General features: G+C 41.7%; 1 protein-coding gene across 2 annotated transcripts in view; it reads left to right on the top strand.

Moving 5' to 3' along the window:
* The window catches only part of STARD9 (StAR related lipid transfer domain containing 9), a 120,353-nt gene that overhangs the window by 53,849 nt on the left and 43,151 nt on the right, over nt 1-23,353 (top strand). For both annotated transcript variants that reach the window (XM_075427414.1, XM_075427415.1), the window contains exons 4-14: nt 4,184-4,300; nt 8,051-8,083; nt 8,173-8,234; nt 8,858-8,970; nt 14,336-14,405; nt 17,544-17,616; nt 18,533-18,600; nt 19,553-19,650; nt 19,873-20,073; nt 20,482-20,579; nt 22,777-22,854. In XM_075427414.1, coding sequence (XP_075283529.1) covers nt 4,184-4,300; nt 8,051-8,083; nt 8,173-8,234; nt 8,858-8,970; nt 14,336-14,405; nt 17,544-17,616; nt 18,533-18,600; nt 19,553-19,650; nt 19,873-20,073; nt 20,482-20,579; nt 22,777-22,854 — 1,011 coding nt within the window. The remainder of the gene's footprint in view (nt 1-4,183; nt 4,301-8,050; nt 8,084-8,172; nt 8,235-8,857; nt 8,971-14,335; nt 14,406-17,543; nt 17,617-18,532; nt 18,601-19,552; nt 19,651-19,872; nt 20,074-20,481; nt 20,580-22,776; nt 22,855-23,353) is intronic.

Genomic DNA, 23,353 nt, shown 5'->3' on the forward strand with positions numbered 1-23,353 from the left:
CCATTGCACCACTCCAGTTTCCCTAGTAGCTGGGACATAAACGTGGTGACACACAGTCTCACTCTGATTGCTACTACTTAGACTTGCTTCAGTTGCTAGCACCATGGATGCGGGGTACATATTATTTCAGGTTGACTTCAGTTGTTGACTTGAGCACAAGAGTGCTGGTCGCTGTTTAAATGTCACTTCCTCCATGCTCAGGAGCGGTGCATCCCCCTGAGAAAGAAATCGAACAAAGGAGGCAGGAGACCTGCATGGTTAAACAAGGAGCTTCTAGCGGAGATCAGGCAGAAGAGAAAGGTCCATGGAATGTGGAAAGAGGGCAGGCCACTTGGGAGGAGTACAGGAATGTGGTAAGAGCGTGCAGGGATGCGACGGGGAAGGCCAAAGCCCACCTGGAATTGAAGCTGGCAAGGGATGTCAAAAACAACAAGAAGGGCTTCTTCAACTACATCAGCAGCAAAAGGAAGGCTAGGCACCATGTGGGGCCGCTGCTGAATGAGGCGGGTGTCCTGCTGACGGAGGACGCAGAGAAGGCAGAGCTACTGAATGCCTTCTTTGCTTCAGTCTTCAGTGCCAAGGCAGGCCCTCAGGGATCCCAGGCCCCGGAGGTAAGAGAAGAAGCCTACAGAGAGGATGACTTTCCCTTGGTCGAGGAGGACTGTGTGAGGGATCACTTAAGTGATCTGGACGTCCACAAATCCATGGGCCCCGATGGAATGCACCCACGAGTGCTGAGGGAGCTGGCGATGTCATTGCTGAGCCACTCTCCATCATCTTTGAGAGGTCCTGGAGGACAGGAGAGGTGCCCGAGGACTGGAGAAAGGCCAATGTCACTCCAATCTTCAAAAAGGGCAAGAAGGAGGACCCAGGGAACTACAGGCCGGTCAGCCTCACCTCCATCCCGGGAAAGGTGATGGAGCAGCTTATCCTGGAGGTCATCAGCAAGCAAGTGGAGAAAAAGAAGGTTATCAGGAGTAGTCAGCATGGATTCACCAAGGGGAAATCATGCCTGAGCAATCTGATAGCTTTCTACGATGGCATGACTGGCTGGATAGATGAAGGGAGAGCCATGGATGTTGTCTACCTGGACTTCAGCAAGGCTTTCGACACAGTCTCCCATAACATCCTCCCAGGGAAGTTCAGGAAGTGTGGGCTGGATGAGTGGTCGGTGAGGTGGATTGAGAACTGGCTGAAAGGCAGAACTCGGAGGGTTGTCTTAAGCGGCGCTGAGTCTAGTTGGGGGCCGGTAACTAGTGGTGTCGCTCAGGGGTCAGTACTGGGCCCAGTCTTGTTTAACTTCTTCATCAATGACCTGGATGAAGAGTTAGAATGTACCCTCAGCAAGTTTGCTGATGACACCAAACTGGGAGGAGTGGCAGATACACCGGAAGGCTGTGCTGCCATTCAGCGTGACCTGGACAGGCTGGAGAGTTGGGCAGAGAGGAACCTGATGAGGTTCAACAAGGGCAAATGCAGGGTCTTGCACCTGGGGAGGAACAACCCCATGCATCAGTACAGGCTTGGGGTGGACCTGCTGGAGAGCAGCTCTGTGGAGAGGGACCTGGGTGTCCTGGTGGATGACAAGTTAACCATGAGCCAGCAGTGTGCCCTGGCTGCCAAGAAGGCCAATGGGATCCTGGAATGCATTAGGAGGAGTGTGGCCAGTAGGTCGAGGGAGGTTCTCCTTCCCCTCTGCACTGCCCTAGTGAGGCCTCATCTGGAGTACTGTGTCCAGTTCTGGGCTCCTCAGTTCAAGAAAGATGAAGAGCTACTGGAGAGAGTCCAGCGGAGGGCTACGAGGATGATGAGGCGACTGGAGCATCTCTCCTCTGAGGAGAGGCTGAGGGAGCTGGGCTTGTTTAGCCTGAAGAAGAGAAGGCTGAGAGGGGACCTAATATATACTTACAAATATCTGAAGGGTGGGTGTCAGGAGGATGGGGCCAAGCTCTTTTCAATGGTGCCCAGCGACAGGACAAGGGGCAATGGGCAATAGGCACAAACTGAAGCACAGGAAGTTCCATCTGAACAGGAGGAAGAACTTCTTCCCTCTGAGGGTGACGGAGCACTGGAACAGGCTGCCCAGGGAGGTTGTGGAGTGTCCTTCTCTGGAGATATTCAAGACCCACCTGGACAAGTTCCTGTGCAGCCTGCTGTAGGTGACCCTGCTTTGACAGGAGGGTTGGACTAGATGACCCACAGAGGTCCCTTCCAACCCCTACCATTCTGTGATTCTGTGAATTTACTCCCCTGAGTCTCCCCCGTAGCTAGCACCCTGGACCCATGCTCCTTAGGTCCATGGCCACGCTGGCTACCAACACTGAGGCTCTCACTGGCTTTGTTTGTTGGCACTACTGACATGATGGCCTGAGATCTTCTGACTCCATTGCTGGCCCCAAATTCACTCCAGTCTCTCCAGCTGCTGGCATCTAGTCCTTACAGCACTCATACATGGGGTAGAGAGTGTGGTTACGTGGAAAGATCATCAAGAAAGGATTTAATAACAAAATAGGATAGACTCTGGTGATCATGCACAGGGCTCAGTCAGACAAGTGTACTGATGTGCTGCTTTTTTAAAAGGAACCCCTTTTATAGCCCTTCTCCTTCCCGACTCAGTTGCTTTAAACATTTCTTAATAAGTTTTGCATAGCCCTCAGGCCCCTCTCAGATACCCCAAATCCTCCTGTCCCTCTTGTTTCACCCAGCTTGTTCATTATGAAGTCCAGGTTGGCCCTCTAAAAGCTATGGTTCAGTTTCATAATGGCCTGTCCAGTAGTGACCAGAGAGTTTTTCACTATCTTTGTTATCCTTTGTCTATTACATTTGTGTCCATGTGCTTTGTTTATGACTTTCCCTATTACTCTTTGAATGGCAAAGTTCTTTGATCTGATAATCCTAAGGAAGCAGATGTTCTGACATGCCACATACCCTTACAAATACGTGTGGGGGTAGCCAAATTCTGCCGAATGGGAATGGTATTGGTTCTTCAGCTAGAAATTATCATCTTGTCTCAGTCTGAGTTGAAATATGATCTGAAAATAGCAATCACAGGAGAGGATTTTAAATTTCTTTCCTGTGGAGTTTAGGTAAAGTGGTGATATCTATGAAATATGTTTTACTAATGATTTTTGTGTTGTGTTTAGTACATTTATCTGTCCATTGGAGAAGCAAATGAGCTAGCAGCAGATGAGATTTCACAGCAGTGAAACACTGAAATCACATGCATCTCAATATATATGCTAGTTAGTTTTCTACATGAATGGCAAAACCATTAATATTTGTAACATTTATTTTGAAAGGCCAGAGCTGTGATAAGGGGTCGGCAGACTGCCTACTGGAATCTTTTGACCCACTGTATACTTCCTAGAAAACCTTACCGGGTGTCCTTTCAGCTGGTCTATGACAAGGCTTTGATGTGCTGAGAACAGGGTCATAACATGGGGCAGCTGCGTCTCAGAAAAAATGAACAGGGAAAGCAGAAGGAATTGCTGTTCAGACCCTGCTGTACAGGTAGTCTGGGTGCGAAGGTCCAACTTTTGCAGCCACAGTGTGACCAGTGCAAGCTTAGGAAGCCCCTAGGGGCTTACACTGATTTGATAGTAACAGTTCCTGGCTCTGTATTAGTGAGCAGAAGAAGGCATGACACTGTGCTTGTGGCATGAACAGAAAATAAAGTATTTAGCCTTTGGTGGTCTCCCTTACTGACCAGATGGGTCAGATAGAAGTATTGCTTGGGTGAGATCTGCTTGCAGACTACAGATTAGACTTCGCTCTGCTTTTGACTTGTAATTCTGATGCCTAATGCTTCTGTTAATGTCATTGCGTCAAAGAGACTTGATCATGCCTTGCTCTCAGATTTGTGCTGAGGATTGTAAAAACTTGGAGTGGGGTTGATCCTCAAGAATTCATACAGTCCAAGAATAAAATAAGAGATAGCAGACAGGGAAGCACAATTAAACACTGCTACTTGGTGTCAGCACTGTACTTGGCATACTAGCATCTGGAGGAAGATCTAAGAAGTGAGTGCTGGGCACTTAACATTGTATCTGATAAATTAGAAAGACAAATACTGTGAACATCCTTTTTCCCATGGAGTTATTAAAGCTGCAAGATCCGCGATAATGCAATGTTTATAGGAAGGCATATTATTCATGGACTGTTTCATTTCATTTGGTCTTTTCAGGTGTTCCAGGACCTTGGCACGTCTGTGTTATCTGGTGCATTCAGAGGATACAACATCTGCCTCTTTGCATATGGACAGACAGGTTCAGGAAAAACTTACACAATGATGGGAACACCTGTGAGTTACACCATTCATTTTACACTTAGGGTTGAGGGCAGGATGTCCAGCAGAACCATTGCTTTGTTTTTAAACTGCGATTATGGTGCTTGTTAAACAGAATTCTTATACGTGTTTTACTTTGTATTTATATATATAAAATGAGAGTCAAGCCTTTACATTTAGGTAAATAATGTAGCATCAGCTAAAAATGCTAGAAAATATGGTGTAGTTTAAATATTTCAGATAACCTTCATCTTACTATATGTGAATCTTATGGCCATGTTAGAAGACAAAACAAATCTATACGCCACATAGTTCTGGTTTTTAGAAATGCATAGTTTAAGATAATACAAAGTATTCATTCTCTTGAAATTTTTTGGCAGTCTAGTTATGCTGAAATTAAATTACTGTCACAAATAAACCTGGATACAATTCACAGGAATACTTTTGTAATAGGCTTCATTATCTACTTGAGATGTTTATCTGTTGCAGAAGTTATCCTTTGGCCTGTGGAAATACTTGCTTCACTTCCAGTTTTTAAATGTATTTGAAAGGTGTTTGCAGAAGCTGTTACATTTAAAGATTCTTGTCTACCAGGAACCACTTAAAGTGTATTTTAATCTTGGTACTCAGATTGATGGAGTCATTTGAGAATTTCCTGCATTCTGCTGCAACACAAGGCAATTTGATCTCTATCTATAAATATTCTTGGCTGTTGGTGATATATTCTTCTAAAAAAGAAAAATTTTATTTAACAGTTTGCCTGAGTGGACCACTATTTCCTACACCCATGGGATTCAATTTTTGAGATTAAATAAGGGTAAAATTTGTTCAAACCCTGAAGATAAGAAAAAGAGTGTTCTGGCACAGTTTGTGCTTTTAACAAGAGTTTGGATTTTTAAAGTTTTATTTTCCCCACAGACATCAGCAATAGGATTTTATTAAATCCTGACCTGATTCTCCATTAATTTTATGCAAAATCAAGCTTATCTCCATGAAATCCTGAATAATTGTTAAAATTAGGATTAATAGGTGACAAACTAGGATATTTGTATTACATTATTTTGACAATATTTTAGCAATTCAGGATGGCCACATCTTGAAATTATCATTATTTCCAAGGAAATTTCCAGGTGTAGAGTTTCTAAGAGATTTCTGGCTTATAAAGTGATTTCTTTCTCCAGTGAAATCCTGCTTTGATCTGAAGTTTAATAACATGTATTCACTGTGAAAGAGTGTTCAAAACTAGGAAGAAACAAGTGTTTGGTATAAACTGAACTTTTGTCCATGGTGGTTCACTTGATGACCCTGGACTTGCTCCCCCCAGCACCATTTCAAGTGTGCCATCTAAAAGCTTTTCCATGCTATTCAGCAAGCAGATTCCACCTAAGTCTTAGAGTTTTTCTCGGGGCGTGTTGGGACTGCAATCGCTAAAGTGTGAACAATCATGTCATAAGAACAGTTCATCAGACAAAAACACATCATTACTTCAGTGCTATATAGACTGTTTGGGCAAAGTTTAAATCAGCTAGTTCGGGTACTGTTAGCAGCCCATATGTCATTACTCTCTGAGAGACCAGATTCATAAATCTAGAACATAAAGCTGTTCTAAGCCTGTTCTGTGATGCCATAGCATAAAGAAATAAAAGTAGAATAAAGAAAACCCAAAATATTCATGACCAATCAAGCTAGTTCCAGTGTTGGCCTGGCTTCATCTAGACTGCAGCGTCTCTGGCATAGGTATGTCCAGTATCTTTACATCAAACAGCTCTTGGATTTAACCCAAGCCCCTAAACTTCTCATCAAGGCTGTATAAGTTGCTCTAAAATGACTTTTGCTATAAATAGCATTTGCACTGAAGCTAAGACACCTGATGTTACACAGCACACAAGTCCCTGCAGTGTTTCACGTGCAAGATGCTTCAGCAGGCCATGCTGTTCATAGTCATTACTTTAATGCTGCACTATGATTCTTCAGCAAAGCTTTCGACACTGTCTCCCATAACATCCTCCTAGGGAAGTTCAGGAAGTGTGGGCTGGATGAGTGGTCGGTGAGGTGGATTGAGAACTGGCTGAAAGGCAGAACTCGGAGGGTTGTCTTAAGCGGCGCTGAGTCTAGTTGGAGGCCGGTAACTAGTGGTGTCCCTCAGGGGTCAGTACTGGGCCCAGTCTTGTTTAACTTCTTCATCAATGACCTGGATGAAGAGTTAGAATGTACCCTCAGCAAGTTTGCTGATGACACCAAACTGGGAGGAGTGGTAGATACACCGGAAGGCTGTGCTGCCATTCAGCGTGACCTGGACAGGCTGGAAAGTTGGGCAGAGAGGAACCTGATGAGGTTCAACAAGGGCAAATGCAGGGTCCTGCACCTGGGGAGGAACAATCCCATGCACCAGTACAGGCTTGGGATGGACCTGCTGGAGAGCAGCTCTGTGGAGAGGGACCTGGGTGTCCTGGTGGATGACAAGTTGACCATGAGCCAGCAGTGTGCCCTGGCTGCCAAGAGGGCCAGTGGTATCTTGGGGTGCATCAAGAAGAGTGTGGCCAGTATCACAGAATCACAGAATAGTAGGGGTGGGAAGGGACGCCTGTGGGTCATCTAGTCCAACCCTCCTGCTGAAGCAGGGTCACCTACAGCAGGCTGTAGAGGACCTTGTCCAGGTGGGTCTTGAATATCTCCAGAGAAGGAGACTCCACAGCCTCCCTGGGCAGCCTGTTCCAGTGCTCCGTCACCCTCAGAGGGAAGAAGTTCTTCCTCCTGTTCAGACGGAACTTCCTGTGCTTCAGTTTGCGCCCATTGCCCCTTGTCCTGTCACTGGGCACCACTGAAAAGAGCTTGGCCCCATCCTCCTGACACCCACCCTTCAGATATTTGTAAGTATATATTAGGTCCCCTCGCAGCCTTGTCTTCTTCAGGCTAAACAAGCCCAGCTCCCTCAGCCTCTCCTCGTAGGAGAGATGTTCCAGTCGCCTCACCATCCTCGTAGCCCTCCACTGGACTCCAGTAGCTCTTCATCTTTCTTGAACTGGGGAGCCCAGAACTGGACAGAGTAGAGGGGAAGGAGAACCTCCCTCGACCTGCTGGCCACACTCCTCCTAATGCAGTAGGTCGAAGGAGGTTCTCCTTCCCCTCTACACTGCCCTAGTGAGGCCCCATCTGGAGTACTGTGTCCAGTTCTGGGCTCCTCAGTTCAAGAAAGATGAGGAGCTACTGGAGAGAGTCCAGCGGAGGGCTACTAGGATTTTGAGGGACTGGAGCATCTCTCCTATGATGAAAGGTTGAGGGAGCTGGGCTTGTTCAGTGTGAAGAAGAGAAGGCTGAGAGGGGACCTAATAAATGCTTATAAATATCTGAAGGGTGGGTGTCAGGAGGATGGGGCCAAACTCTTTTCAATGGTGCCCAGTGACAGGACAAGGGGCAATGGGCACAAACTGAGGCACAGGAAGTTCCGTCTGAACATGAGGAAGAACTTCTTCCCTCTGAGGGTGACGGAGCACTGGAACAGGCTGCCCAGGGAGGTTGTGGAGTCTTCTTCTCTGGAGATATTCAAGACCCGCCTGGACAAGGTCCTGTGCAGCCTGCTGTAGGTGACCCTGCTTTGACAGGAGGGTTGGACTAGATGACCCACAGAGGTCCCTTCCAACCCCGAACATTCTGTGATTCTGTGATTCTGTCCTTTTCTTATAACTTGGCTTGTATTTAAAAATCAGTTTTGCAAGAGTGATAGCAAGTATATTGTTTAATTTTTTTTCTGTTTGTTATCTGAAGGCATCCATTGGGCTGACGCCTCGTATATGTGAGGTACTTATTTTTTATTTCAATTGCATTTGTTTAAGCAGCTAGATTTTCTTGATGGATTTAAAATTTACATAAACTTCTGGTTTGTGCAGGGCCTCTTTTCAAGGAAGGATGATTACTCAGGCCAGACAGCATCTTGCAGAGTAAAGGTCAGGTAAGTGTGTTCCTGTTTTGGGCAATGCTATGAATGCTTTCAATAACATATTCCTGTAATCAAACAAAGTAAAGAATAGTTTATTTTGTTTCTGTTTTCTCAGATGATAATCATTTTGGAACAAGGGGGAGAACACAGAGGAAGGATGAGAAAGTGTTGGGTTTAGTTTTCTGTCTCGGTATACTTCTTTGGACGTTGTCTGTTCACTTCTGTATAGACAGCTGAAATAGGAGTGCATTAAACATTGATTTCCTGTTTGTTTATCTCGTAAATCTGAGCCATAATCCTACATGCTCAACTTACTTATGTTCCCGTTGAACTAATGAAGCATTATGTTAGGAAATCTGGGGATTTGAATTCACTGATGTTAAAAAAGCATATTTTATGAATTTTTTAATAAAATACTCTATACCTCTTGTTTCTTAGAAGTTTGCTACTATGACTTCTTTCTACGTGCACTGCATGGGAACGGGCAGTAACAGAGATAATGAAAATGAGTTCATTACCTTGATCATCAAAGATCTGTAGTTACAGATTTAGGTAGTGACATCGTCTAAATACATGCTTTCTCTTTTTTTTGCCGTGTGCATTTAATATTCCTCTTTTCTTTTTTTGCTTTTCAGTTTTCTTGAAATTTATAATGAGCGTGTCCGAGATTTGTTAAAACAATCAGACCGAAAGAAACCTTACACACTTCGAGTCCGAGAACACCCTGAAACAGGACCATATGTGCAAGGTGAGAGCGGGCTTCACAACTAGCATTAGAATTTCAAGTAACTGTGCGTCCGGTCTGTACCTTTGCATATGTTCCTGGTGTGATCCTAACTGCTTCTACTCTTGTTGCTTTCCTCAAATATTTTGCTCATTAATATGGGCATGTGTAATATACTGAAAGCTTTGCATCTGTTATTCCACTGGCTGGATATCCTGCACTTTTCTGTTTGCCTTTCCAGGCATAGGTCATATGTGAGCCATGGCATTTTACTTTCTTTTGTTTTAAAGAAATCTTAATGAAGAAATCAGCTCTAAATGGGTTGTCCAGACCAGCCTAAGGTCCCTCCATATCTGGTTCAGTCCTTGGGCAGCAGTATATATATATAAAATAATAATAAAAAGGTAGATAAACTGAACTGTTTGATGTTGCAGTCTAGGCCATGAGAAGGGATTAAAATCTGTATTACCCAAGTGAGAACCCAATAAGCTTCATTTTCTTCATTAAACTGAAAAAGCACAGGATGGGTAATGTAGGTGCATTATATGATTAAAAACATCACACACTTTAATTCATACTTGCAACAGCAGCCCCTCAGGTGGTTTTGTGTTTTCTAAGGAGTCATAGCTTTCAAATCAGGTGATGCAGAACAGGTGAAAAAAACCTAACATGTATCTTTTCCATTTCAGTTGTCTTTCTTTTTTAGTTCTTAACTTCTCTCTCATTGTTTTTGTACTTCCAGTTAATTTTCACTTCTTGTTGGTGCTTTCAGTTTAGGGTCTTACATAGCTTTAAACTGGAGTTTGACCATTGGTACTTTGTAAATTGATTACCTCCCAATGTAAAGTTTGCCTTCTACATTGCCATTTATCTGACCAACAACTGACAAAAGGCATGTCTCTCAAAATTGGTGCACCGGTGCAAAATCATACAGAGTAGCTTTACAGTGAAGGTCAGAAGGAAGAGCTTTATCCAAACTGATGCAAGTTTCAAAAATTAGTGAGGTTGTTTAGAAAGTAAATGTATACATTTCCTTTTCAGTGTGCTTTATGTCTAGTGAGCAGAATTCCAAAGCTGCCTCTGGTATCACTGACTCTGCAACTGCTTGGCTGGCCACCAAGTGGGTAGTAACACCTCGGGGGTACACATTTAGTATGCAAAATGCATATCGCACAGCATTTTATTGGTCCTGTCATATCAGATCAAATACTGATTGGCTTTTAAATAGAGTTCTGGTCTCTGTTTGTTTTGTGAATTCCTTTTGTTCTCCCTGGTTCACTTTTCTCCCTCTTTCTTTCTTTATCATGGCATTAGATGTCAGATCGGTGTCCTCATCTCAATAATTAAGGCCAGATGTGACGACAGATAGGTTGACTTGACTGTGATTGAATGGAGCCTGGAACTCCCAGCTCTCATTCCCTGGGCACCTGCAGTATCAGTCATACTACATCTAACAACCAACAGTTGTTACCAATTCCTCCTCTCAGAATTTGAATTAAGCGCTTGGGAAGCGTTGAATTGGCATGGTCCTATACACAAGGGACTGTCTGGCATTTTGGTTACTTCAGCTGTGCTTTCCCAGCACATAAGCATCCTGTTTAAGGAAAGCTAGAAAATAGATGAATTGATGGTCTCATTAGTATGGCAAACTTACCATTCTTTGAAAAGCAGATTCATAGACATTTGGCCTTTATTGAGGCCTTTCCAAGATTCTCTTCCTACCTGCTTGTTATCGGAGAACTTCATTGTTGGTGGAGTACAGATACTAATTATTTTCTTTTAGCAGCTGCTCATTCACCACACTAGAAAAGGTCTTTAAACTGCTTCCTTCCTCGGCAATTTCCACCCCTTTTCTCCGGACTTATATCTGCAGTGATTCCTTGGCTGCATTTAATGGAGTTTCCTTGTTTTAAAAGAAAATGAAGTTATAGCTTCTGCCAATGGGCTGGCTTGCCTTTTGTAATTAGATGCTGTTTTGAGAGCATGTGAACAGAAGTGATTTCAGGCTGATGAGTCAGTGGCTTAGGGCAACAGTCAGATAACATAGTTCTTTTTATTTAGATATGTGTATATAATTATATATTAATAAATATGCTATGTACAGTTTATGCAATTAAGAATTGTAACAGTTTGCTTTGCTTGAAACAACCCTGGTGTCTTTTGGAGAGAGAGACTAATAAAGAAGATGTGATTGCCTAGCTCCTTTTGGAATAGCACTCATTAGCTCACATCAAAAACAAGCAACTGTGAGAAAGTCCAGAAGTCTTTTGAACGCAGGTGAGGAGTACAGTCAGCTTGATTTCAATAACATCAATTTCAAGAAAATGAGGTGGTTCACAACACTGGTACAAAATGCCCTTCTCCACTGCAGTAATATATTGCTGCAGTCAACAATTGCTGATCTCTGTAGTGAGGGCCTTCTATGTGCTGAAGCAGTATTTAGCACTTTTATATGTAGTCTCTCTGTGCAGGATCAGAGCACAAGAATATTGTTTCCAATAGCTAGATGACTGAGATAAGAATTATCAGCAAGCTTAGTAGAAGGGGAGCTTGTTTTGTATTCCCCTTCCAGGCAATTTGCTGTATGGGAGAAAGAAAAATGGTGAACATCAGCACAGTTCAGAAATTTTCCATTATTTCCCATAGATCCAGTATGTTAAGGACTAGCATCTGTATTTGCATCATACTTCTTGCAAGCCATTAGCAATTTTAAGGTTTGCTGACTTCAATCAGGAGCTCCCCAGTGTACCATTGGTTTGTCACTTGTGTTGTTGGTGTCAGTGATATCCAGAGTACAGTTAGCACTGGATGAAGAACAGAGAGGAAAATCAGAAAACTTAACCCCCTTAAGGATGCTTAGATGCATTTTCCATTTGCAAATCCACTCAGGAAGTCCCAGCTCTGAACTCTTAAGTATTTTGAATAGTTTCCAGCCCATCATTTTTCCACGTAAAGGCTGTGAGATTGTAGCCTTTAAAATGCTGAAAGTGTTTCAGTGCTTTGGGTTGGAATAATTTCAAACTTCTCCCTCACAGATGGTTGCACTGTTAAGGAATCAGCCTCTCTTAAATCAGGAAATGATGCAATCTGTTTTGTTACTCTGAGACAAATTTCTGGGGGAGATCCTTTCTTACTCCAAGGCAGATTTCTAGACGAGTGTTTTTGATCTTTCTATGGAACTTGAAAATGACCTTTCTTTTTCTAGCAGCCAACAGAACACTTTGTCATTTCTTTTCAAACAACATTTACAATATGTCACTGACCTTACTGAAAAACTAAATGTTTTGAATGCAGTGCTAGATTTGCTATTCCAGTACTTAGGGAAATGTAGGCAGGTAAGAATTCCTTCCATGCCTCCATTTTATAACTGGATTTTTGTGCAGTTAAACAAGACCCCAAAAAAAGGTCTGGGAAAACAATATGCAATAGTTTCCAGATTCTGAACTTTGAAGATTCGAGTGCTGTTGGAAAAATAATGGGCCTCGTTCTCAAATGGAAAATGTGATGTCTTCTGGAATTAATGTATTATAAAGAGACACTAGAGAGCAGAAGAAATGCTTTTGTTCGAAAATCATCCTATACTTTGTGTGTGTGTGAGTGTGCATGCATGCACACTATAGTTAGGGTTTTTTTAAAAGTGTGGGTGATCCAAAAATCTTTTTTTTTTAAGTGTATCACTTATTAAAGGACTAAAATTCCCATCTTTGGCTTAGATTTAGCTTTTATTTAAGTTAAGCAAGCTGCTGTCATATAAGGATAGACTCTAACAATGTCAGAAGTACTTATTTCAGTCTTGATGAATTTTGTATTCATCTTGACTTAAATTCCAGCAGTAGAGAATTTATTTGATCCAAATAAATCACATTTTTCAGTACTCTGCCTTCATCCACACTTTTGTGGCCTGCAGTAATACAAACCAAACCGAAATAAGTGCGGGGGGGCAGAAGTAGCCCTGGATTCCAGCTGTGAGATAAAGCATTCTGCAAAGGAGTGTTTTACTGGGGATTGTGTGACGAAGGCTTACTTCCACATCTCAGGTGTTTTTTCAGGAGCCACTGCAGTACAAATGATAACTAATCATCACCATAAAATGCAAGCAAGGCATACTAAACTGGGTTTACGCAAGACACAAGCCTGTGGCGGTTAATCCTGTGTGCCTGTGGGAAGATGTATTTGGCAAGGGGCTGGCAGCGTGGCCACTGAGTGCCCTCCGCTAGCCACCCCTCCACACAGTGGGCTCTGCAGTGCATTGCTGCCATAGTTGGTTTTCAGCGGGGGTTCTCCCCCTTAAAAATAAAATCAAATTTAAGAAAAAGTAAAAAACAAACCTGAAAGCAGCAGGTATGAAAAGGCCAGATGTTTCGTATCATTATTTCTGGGCTCCTCAGTTCAAGAAAGATGAGGAGCTACTGGAGAGAGTCCAGCGGAGGGCTACGAAGATGACTGGGGGACTGGAGCATCTCTCCTATGAGGAAAGGCTGAGGGAGCTGGGCTTGTTCAGTGTGAAGAAGAGAAGGCTGAGAGGGGACCTAATATATACTTACAAATATCTGAAGGGTGGGTGTCAGGAGGATGGGGCCAAACTCTTTTCAATGGTGCCCAGCGACAGGACAAGGGGCAATGGGCAATAGGCACAAACTGAAGCACAGGAAGTTCCGTCTGAACATGAGGAAGAACTTCTTCCCTCTGAGGGTGACGGAGCACTGGAACAGGCTGCCCAGGGAGGTTGTGGAGTCTCCTTCATTGGAGATACTCAAGACCCACCTGGACAAGGTCCTGTGCAGCCTGCTGTAGGTGACCCTGCTTTGGCACGGGGGTTGGACTAGATGACCCACAGAGGTCCCTTCCAACCCCAAACATTCTGTGATTTGGGTGCCTTCTGGGGAAAAGAGTGTGAAGATTCCTAATTGTTACAGGCTGAAGCCTAGTTAAGTAAATGGTAAATATTCAGAGTTTAGTTCCCAATTCTGTTAGTTGTGTGAGCAGAGCCATTATCCAGAGGCAGTGGCAAAAAGCTGCTTTACAGGATCTGTACCCAATTAGTAGCAGTGACATAGCTGAAAATTTCTTACGGAGTTTCAGTTATACTGGTTTTTAAATATCATCGTTGTGCAGACAAGTTGGAAAGAGGTCTGTGCTTTGAAAGTCAAGTCATTTTTTTATACTGACGTCACTGCATCTGAAGGATGGACTGCAATTTTGTGTTTCATTTTTTAAAAATAAAACAGTGTTTTTAAAAAAGAAAATATTTACTCTAGTTGAGAGACTACTTGTAGAACAGACTGGCATACCATATCCTTATGCTCCTGATGTTGGGTAAATTGTCGGGTAAACTGGCTGAAACTTCCTGAGAAAAATATGCATTTAACCTTTTTTAAATCTTTGTCAGGATTGACTCAACATTTAGTTACGGACTACAAGCAAGTTGTAGAACTTCTAGAAGAAGGAATAGCTAAAAGGTATTTTATAAAACAAACCAGCTCCATATTTATTTAACACTTCTTTCCCCAAGTGTTGATTTCATTGATGTTTATTTTACTGACACTGTTGCCAATGTTTTGTCATGACAGGATGTCAGATTTGCTGATCCTGCACATGACCTACACATAAGATGTTACGTATCCTCAGTATCCACAGTAAAAACTATAATCATTCATGGAGTTGTTTCTTCAAAACTGATCCCTTGCTGACTTCCACACAAAATTCAACCATCTGTCTGGGATAAAAAATGCATGCCAGGAAAACGTTTTGCTGTAAACAGAATTCCACTTCTCTCCTCCACTTGCTTATGACCCTTTAGACCGTATAGCTTTCAACTCACTTGTTAGTGTAACTTAGTGATTTGAAACTGCTCAAAACACAGTGTATTTTTATTTAATTTCTAAAACTATTTAGTGTATAATTATTTGTTTTAATTTTTGATAAGTAATTTTTCAGGTTCTTAGTCCAAATCATGCATGTGTGCTACAAGAGAACTGTAGGAATTGGCACACCAGTGGAGCCAATGATTTCAGCTCTCATTAGTCAAGATACTTTTTTACTTTTTTGACAGGGAGCCTTGGATATCAATACAACTGCTATTACAGTGATGGAAAAGAGTTATATTTGAAGGGATCCTCCAAATACAAATCACAGTTCTAAAATTGATACTAAGTTTTATCATAAGAGAGGTCGACATTTTGAAATATCAGTGATGCTGGGAAATTAATAAAAACTAAGCTGCATTATCACAAAAACATAGAAGGTACAGTAGGATTAAGTTTTGCTGCTTCTGCTTGTAGCAATCAATAACTGCAGCTCTATGGTAAGAGACTTTTCAGAACAACAACAAAATTCTAGTCTGTCTACTAGTGTAATCCTACAGTTGTCTCATTGGTAAGGAAATCAAAGGTGTAGAGAAAATAAAATCAGAGGTTCAATATTTTGTGTATAAGTTTTTGTGATGCTGAAGCTTCAAACTTTGTCATTTGCATGAAACCAAGCACCTTCTTCTTCTGAATAACTTTTTACAAACTTATTTGGAATATACAGGAAACTCCTGTTTACCTATAGTCTTTATTTTTATGAAATACTCTGCAGAGTATTTATTAGAACACTATAAATGCAAACAAACCAATTTAAAATCTCTGCAGTCTGGGAAATAATGCCAAATAAACATCAGCAAGGTCCTAGGAATAAAAAGGTGGGGAGCAGGTTGTAATTGCCCCATATGGCTGGAGGCAGGAGAGGAGCAGATGAGGCATGACTGCTCCAGGTCTGAGTATACAGGAAAGATAGGAGGGGAAGCTCCCCTTGAACATGACTGGTGCCTTTCATGGGCAAGAGGGCAGCTCCTGTACCAACAACAAGCAGAGTTTACTGAAGGCATTTTTTCTGCCAGTTGATTTTATCAGGCCATCTCCAGCCCTGCGCTGTCCATTATAAAACAAACAAATATGATTTTCAACATGCAATCATTATTTCTGTTGTAACTCTCAGTGCTGCTATTTATTTTTTTTCTTGACACTTTGCAAGACTCAGTCTCAAATGCTTAAGAATAAAATTTTTAAAATGCAGGAAACACAGATTTCCAAAGGCATAGCCTTGGTGCTGTATAAAGCAAAAACCAATGAATATAGATAATATTATTAGAACAGTTGAAAATATTAAAATGTACACCACATGCCATGATGAAATAGAATATGTGAAAAACTAGCACATACATTGTCCCATAAAAATGCTCACATGGGTGTGAGCAGTTCAGATGTGAACTTATGCTCCAGTTACCCCGTGTATTGTCAGAGGAGAGAAGCGAATACTAACACTTTCTCCTCCAAATCCTGGAGCACTTCCTATTTCTCTTTTGCTTTATAAGCTTCAGTGCTGTTCGCTTATATTTTCTGCCCCCTGTAGAGCTGTTTGCTGTCTTCTGCCTTTTACCTAATTGTTTGTCTTCCTCTTCCGACATCTGGAGACTAGTTCACGTTCTTCTGCTTCCTCACCTTAGGCTCACTTACAGCCATGATGCACTAGACTGCCTGTAGCTTTTGGCAGCGCCCCGTCACAGGGCTGTGGAGGTGTGGGAAACAGAGAGCAATAGGGAGGAGAGTCCTGACTTTGGACTTCTGTGGCAGGCCCTCAGCAGCGTTCACAAAGCTGTGGCTCTCAACTGGTCTCTGCAGTACTCCAACAGCCGGGCTTGTAACAAAAACGTGTTTCCACAGTCCTTGTCTGCACTACTAAAATTGCCTGCTGTTGTTGAGGGTAAACTTGGCAAAACAGATGCTAAAGGCTGCACATATAGCTGATATTCAAGGCAAGCTACAAGAGTGACAAAGGAAAAGAACTGTGACCTGGCTTCTGCCCTAGGCAGAAACCCTGCTTTCTTTGGGTTTGTCTAATCAAAACAACAACAAAGAAATAGAATTTCCAAAAGTTTGTGTTACGAAGACTGTGAGAGAGTGCCACTGCTTTTCCTCCTCCACTGCCTGGTACCTGCTAGCCAGAGTGCAGTGGGTCAGAGGGCTAGAGGCGGACGACTGGTCTGTCCACAGGGTAAAGCCAAGCAAGTGATACACGAGTGAATTACAGTATTAATTTGGTACTCATTCGAGTTAGACTGGCTAATCTCATTGGATTTCTCTAAAAGTGTAAAACTACTGTATCAGCCCTGTGACAGAGGGAGCCCCAGGAGTGGTGTATGAAGCTGTTCAGACCCTTTGAAGTGCTGAGAAATAAAAATGGGGACAATATGGAGAAAATGTACTGGGTTAGTACAGTCAGTGGTGTTGGGGGTGAGCTGTACAATGCTGTTCCTGGCTGTACTTCTCTGCTGTGTTCTACACTTACGCAACACCTTACACCTGTGCTTTAAGGCTGCTTTAAGATATTTCTTCAGAGTGCTGCTGGTGGACAAAAACGCCTCTAACTGACCCTTGGTTTCTACCCTTCCAGGTCCTCTGTCAAATATTTTGTGATCAGATCCAAGAATACAGCCTACCATATTCTCCAAGTTTCACATTACTAATCTTCATTTATCTGCTGTTTTTGTTATTTTTGCTTTCCCTGAATACAAGGAAATAGGCCTTTGTAACTGAATGGTTTGTTCTTCTTTCTAGAATCACAGCAGCTACACATATCCACAATGCCAGCAGCAGATCCCATGCTATCTTCACCATCCACTACACTCAGGTTAGCTAAAAATAATCCAACTTCCTTTTCTCTTCACTCTCAAAAAGCATTGTTCAATGTGTTGTGCATTGTTTACTTGTCGCCGTTTTGTGCTGTTGGTAATAATCTCGATAGAAGCTGTTACTTATTTCCTTTGGAACACACTGCAGATGTGTTACACTTCCTACACCACCTGATGTGTTGAGTGTTTACTGAAGTATTCTTATTCCTTTATGCATGCTTATAGTCAGAAGTGATGCCAAAGAGTCACTGTAAAAAGAAATGTTTAGCGTTTTTATCAGCCCTTTGAAATGCAATACTTCTAGGATGCTGTAAAAATTAAGTGTGAATGTGTTTGAAGTTATGTTTTGTCACACTTATTTAGGATCCTTAGTTGAAGTACAACATTAGTTTAACACTTGCCAAATTTTGTATCTGTCCAGCTTTTCACATGTGCTCATCTCTTCAGCATTTGGCATTCAGTACCCTCTCAGAGACAATGCACCATTTTTCCGGAGGAATTATATCCTTCCCTGGCAGGGAAGTAGTTCAGTGATCCAATAGACCTTTTCTATCTCACACTTCTAACATCCTGTAATCACAGAACGTTTTGGGGTATTTTTCAGTAGTTTCACAAAAGATCTTTGGAATACATTAGTGGAAAATAACTGCAAGATCTGCAAGAAAGACTTTCACAGTCGCTAGGCGGTAAAGGGTTTTTTTTTAAAGAGGAAATCGGCATAAGAGGGTAGTTTCTCTGTTGGGTGAGAAAGCTGTTGAGTTAATGGTTTGAACATAGTCACTGGGTCAGGGTCACAAAGAAAGGCAGTGAGGCAGTCATATGTACAACTCAGTTTCAAACAAAAGAGCACATCTATTTTATTTTCATTGATTAGTTAAGAGGAATAATCTTCCTTGTTTATATTTTTTTCTTCAGGCTACATTGGAGAACAATCTCCCCTCTGAAATTGCAAGCAAGATCAACTTAGTGGACCTTGCAGGCAGGTAATAATATACTGAGGGGCAAAAAAGTAATTTTCACTGAAGATGCTGGTAGTACTGCCTTAAAAGATGAAATTTAATATTTTAAAACTTTGTTAAAATAACAATAAGCCTGACTTTTTTATACAGTAACAAGGAATATTGAGCTGATATTGTCTCTGTCAACTGTTCTTCTGTACTGGGTATTGGATTTCATTGGGGAAGGGAATTCTTGGGTCCTCAGATCCAATACTGTGCTGTTGCATACATCAAAGGTAATTCCATTCAACTCTGTATTCTGAAGTGGCTTTACCAGTAGCTGTTGGTGGAATTACCAAATCTGAGCTTGAAAAGAGGGAGAAAAAAAGGAATATATTCCTCCTGGCTGCCTAGCATGGGCAGGTGAACACAGTCATACCTCACTGCTTATGTTGTTCATGTTCCAAAAGTTCCTAAGTCTCTGATCTTAGCTATGCATTTCAGTGAGGAACATGTGGTTATGCTGGATGTGACAAAACAGAAAGATGGAAGTTGTGCTGAAGAGTTATCGAAGAGTTCGAGAACAGGACATTTTTCTTTCTCAAGAACATGAATCGCCACGCATGTCTCAGTGGAGAAAGTAGTATTGAGGGGATGTACAGACTTTCGCACTGAGCCAGGCAACCCTTGCAGAGTTGTGAAGTCAGTTTTTTTTAGTTCAGAACCACTTGAGTTGCCCAGTTCAAGCTTGAATTTATGTTTTCATGGGCCTTTAACAGTAGTCTGAGCTAACAGCCTTTGCTCATGGTTGCTAGGACTTTCTGAACCAAAGAGCAGTGCAAGGTATTCAAAGCATATGTTTTTTTAATTGCAAAGCTTGCAATTTCTGTTTTCTTGTATGTCAGGAAAATACATAATGTTTTAGTATTGATTGTATGTTAATAACTAAGCATTTTTGTTTGGTTTGCACTGTCTTTTCCATGCTTGTATGCTACAGTGAAAGAGCTGATCCCAGTTACTGTAAAGATCGAATTACTGAAGGTGCCAATATTAACAAGTCATTAGTTACACTTGGAATTGTCATCTCCACTTTAGGTAAGCACCAGTGTTCGTTATATTGAAGGGAAGGGTAGTGATAAAAGCATAGGATTCGCTCACCATGTGCTGTGTCTTAGTGTTTATCTATATTTACAACAAAAAGCTGAACAGAACAGCTGTGTGGTGTCTTCATAAACTGTAATGACATCTAAGAAAATTAAATAGCCATGACAGAAAAAGATAATCCCTTTCCTGAGTTGTGTGGTATTTCTCTTTCAGCACAAAATTCACAGATGTTCAGCAGCTGCCAGAGCATAAACACCATAACAAGTGAAGGGGAGAGCAGTCATGCAGACAGTCCATCCACAGGCAGTGTCAGTGGGACCAGACGACCGGCTTACATCCCATACCGTGATTCCATCCTCACCTGGCTTCTGAAGGACAGTCTAGGGGGCAACTCCAAGACCATTATGATTGCCAGTGAGTTTGGTTTCTATTCATTGTTAATATTTTGCACTACATTACCCCCTTAAAACACATCTCTACTGCAGTGAGAAGACAGCTATATCACTCAGAATCTGTCCTTGTTAAGATTTTCATAAATACTTCACAGGCTACTCAAGGAAATGAAAAGGCATGCTGATTGTGCATGAAGTTAAGCTTAAGAGTCTTTCCAAGGTTATAGCTTTGATTTAAAGTGATATATTCAGTCTAAATACAATCTTGAGAAGACACTCTTTTGAGCTTGGTGAAATATCCCTAAGGATATTTTTGGTTTTGTTTTTTAACGAAGCAAGATTTTAAAAATCCACCTTTTTTGAAAAGTAATGCATTAAGCTGATTACTTTTTAAAATAGTGTTTCTTTTCTACTTGCTTTCTGTCTGTAGCTATCTCTCCTGCCAGCTCCAGCTACAATGAAACCATGAGTACCTTGAGATATGCTTCAAATGCCAAAAATATTATTAACAAGCCCAGAGTGAATGAGGTGAGGCCTTGAGTTCTGCTTTTAATTCTTTTTCTGTTTTGTTGTGTTGTATTATTTAATATTTATTCACTATATCTGCTCTCTGAATAAAATTCATACCTCTTTTTCCCATGTTAATGAGAGCTAAATAGGCGCCTGAATATTACAGAAATAATTTCTTTGATCCCTTGCAGCTTAACCCATTTAGCGTTTCCCACCTATTTTACATTCTTCATCTCTGTACATTGTGTTTCACCCTCCTTCTCTTTGAATTGTTATGACAAGTATGTTTACCCTGTCTTTATCCTAAATATCAGCAGAGTTACAGATCTGTTAGGATTATTTGTTACTATTTAATCTGTTACTCTAAGTGCATAACCCTTGCAGCCCTTCCTTTTGACATGTTAAATGAACTCTGTTAAGGTTGCAAAGTCAAGAATTCAAAAGTTAATATGCCAGGCCTAAGGTAGCCTATGTAGTCTCAATTTGCCTTCTTTTCAATACACAAAATGATGAAGCCTTTAAATACATGGGAAGGATTTTTGCCACAGAACCCCAGCTTCATTCATTGCCCAAAATAGGTCTGTTCCAGGTGTGGACTCTGACTGTATGGCAGATTCATAGGGGTCCTTCGCAGGCTGCACAAGTTAAAAGGTGGCAGGGGATATTAAGGGGAGTGTCTGACGCTGCCTTGGAGGACTGGATTCTGTCGCTGACCCTGCTACAGCATTCTTGTTCAATGCCAGGTGCTTAAAGCAAACTTCCAGTGTCTGCTTGTTCCTCATTTTCCACTCTTACCCCCAGTCCACTTTTATCAAATGGGAAAAACATAAACTCTCCCAATCAAAGACATGCTTTTAAAACAGATTGATTAGCAGCTGTGGAGGTTTTAGACACTACAGTGATGAGAACTGGCATTAAAAAATCCATAGGGAAATGCATAATTCTGTCTGTCTTCACAGCAAAATTCAAATAGCACATAATAATCAAGATCTGTGATCACACATGCTAGAAATATAACTCTTGAATTACTGCTCTTTAACTGCATTCTTCTGGTATTCTGCATGAGGCTGCCTTAGTGATGCAGTGATCATGTAATTTAAGGACTGAATCACAGTGTATCCATTTAAGGAGATTGAATTAAGGTTTCAAAAAAAGGCTTGATTCCAGTATTTCCTAATCTTTGAGCAGTTGACATTGTAGTTCTTTTGTGATTTCATCTGAGTGTATCAAGATTTTATCCGTAGATAAAAGGATAGAATCTTAGAGATGTACTTCATTTATTTGCTTTCCTAACAATACTCTGTTAAATCTTAGGCAGAAGGACACCCTTCTAATCCAAGGTTTCCAAAATTTAATTTGCATCCATATTACCAGTGCCTGTAACTAGTTTTTAGACTTCACTGGTGGCAGCAATAGTGTGTTTGGTTTTGGCAGCAGCACTTCTCAAATCTATGACAGGCCACAGATAAGTAAACACAGTCCTCCTGGGTTAGCCTCTTGTTGCATACGGCCTCTCAGCCTCCCAAGTTGTGTGCCCATCACTCTCTTGCACAGTCCATGCTAGACCCTTAACTCCATCCCTTCAGCTAGTTGCCACCTTCCCCTCACTGCAAATTGACCTGAGCCAAAGAGTCACTGGCAGTCCAGAGAAAGTTGACTCTTGATTGAAGAATTTCCCTGAACTGTCTGCAAAAAGCAGATTTCCAGAAACTGCCTGTGCAGAGATGCTTACTCTGACAATGAGGTAACTGCATCCACATAAGCAGGCAGGAAATGCTTTGTGTATCAGCTGCAAGGGCTTTTAATACCATGGTTGGTGACATTCTGACTTAGTCTCCTCTAGCCTGATTTTCTCCTCTGCATGGCAGAAATCACAGTATTTTTCTGACCTGATAGGACTATCTTGAAGGTAAATCCATAAAAGCAGTGATGTATCCAGCTATTGCCATGATGGGAACAAATATTATGGCAGGTCTGTGTTCAGAAAAGAGAGGGAACAATCTTTATGATATGAGAAAAGAGAACCTGTCAAAGATGGGAACCACCTGTGCCTAGGCAGTACATCCAAGGGGCCTGGCAGAGTAGAGCAAGGAGTACTGCTGTGAGTGTGCCTGTTCTCCTCTCCTCCTGGTTCTTGGAACAGCTCTGCATTGATTTCTTTAGCTAGAATTTTTTGAAGAATGATTTTTCCAATGCCTGTGTCTCAATATTTCAGGACGCAAATGTAAAACTGATCAGAGAACTGCGAGAAGAAATCGATCGGTTGAAAACTATGCTGATGAGCTTTGAACTGGTACGTAGGAATACTTCCCAACTGCAGTTCTAATGGTGCTTTACGTAGCTACAGTATCTTACTTTCATCTTACCTGTTTATCTTTGCATGTTTATTGTAACTGGAGGCTAACTGCATTTCTGTCATTTCTCCTTTTTCTGGCATTACATTGATAACCCTGAAGTATAAGCAGTTGTGTAATGATTAGAAAGGATTTCCTTGCCTGTCTTTCGTGGAGTTGGATGGTTTTGTTGTCCAGAAATAGTGTGAAATAGAAATATTTTATTTGTAGGGATATGGAAACACCAAGACAGTATAAAATATTAGTCATCAGTGTAATTTCCCTACAAGACTTGTTACAATCCTCTTTCACAAAGAAGTGAACTAGTAGATCTCAACAGTATTTCGGAAGTTTCACCCTGCCTGCTCACTCTGTCCCCCAAAAGAAGTCGTGAACATCTGGGAGCCCTCACAGTACAGCTTAACACTCTTTGTGTTTTTCTCCTTTGGAATAATAATA

This window comes from Opisthocomus hoazin, chromosome 7, assembly GCF_030867145.1.
Source record: "Opisthocomus hoazin isolate bOpiHoa1 chromosome 7, bOpiHoa1.hap1, whole genome shotgun sequence".
NCBI lineage: Eukaryota > Metazoa > Chordata > Aves > Opisthocomiformes > Opisthocomidae > Opisthocomus > Opisthocomus hoazin.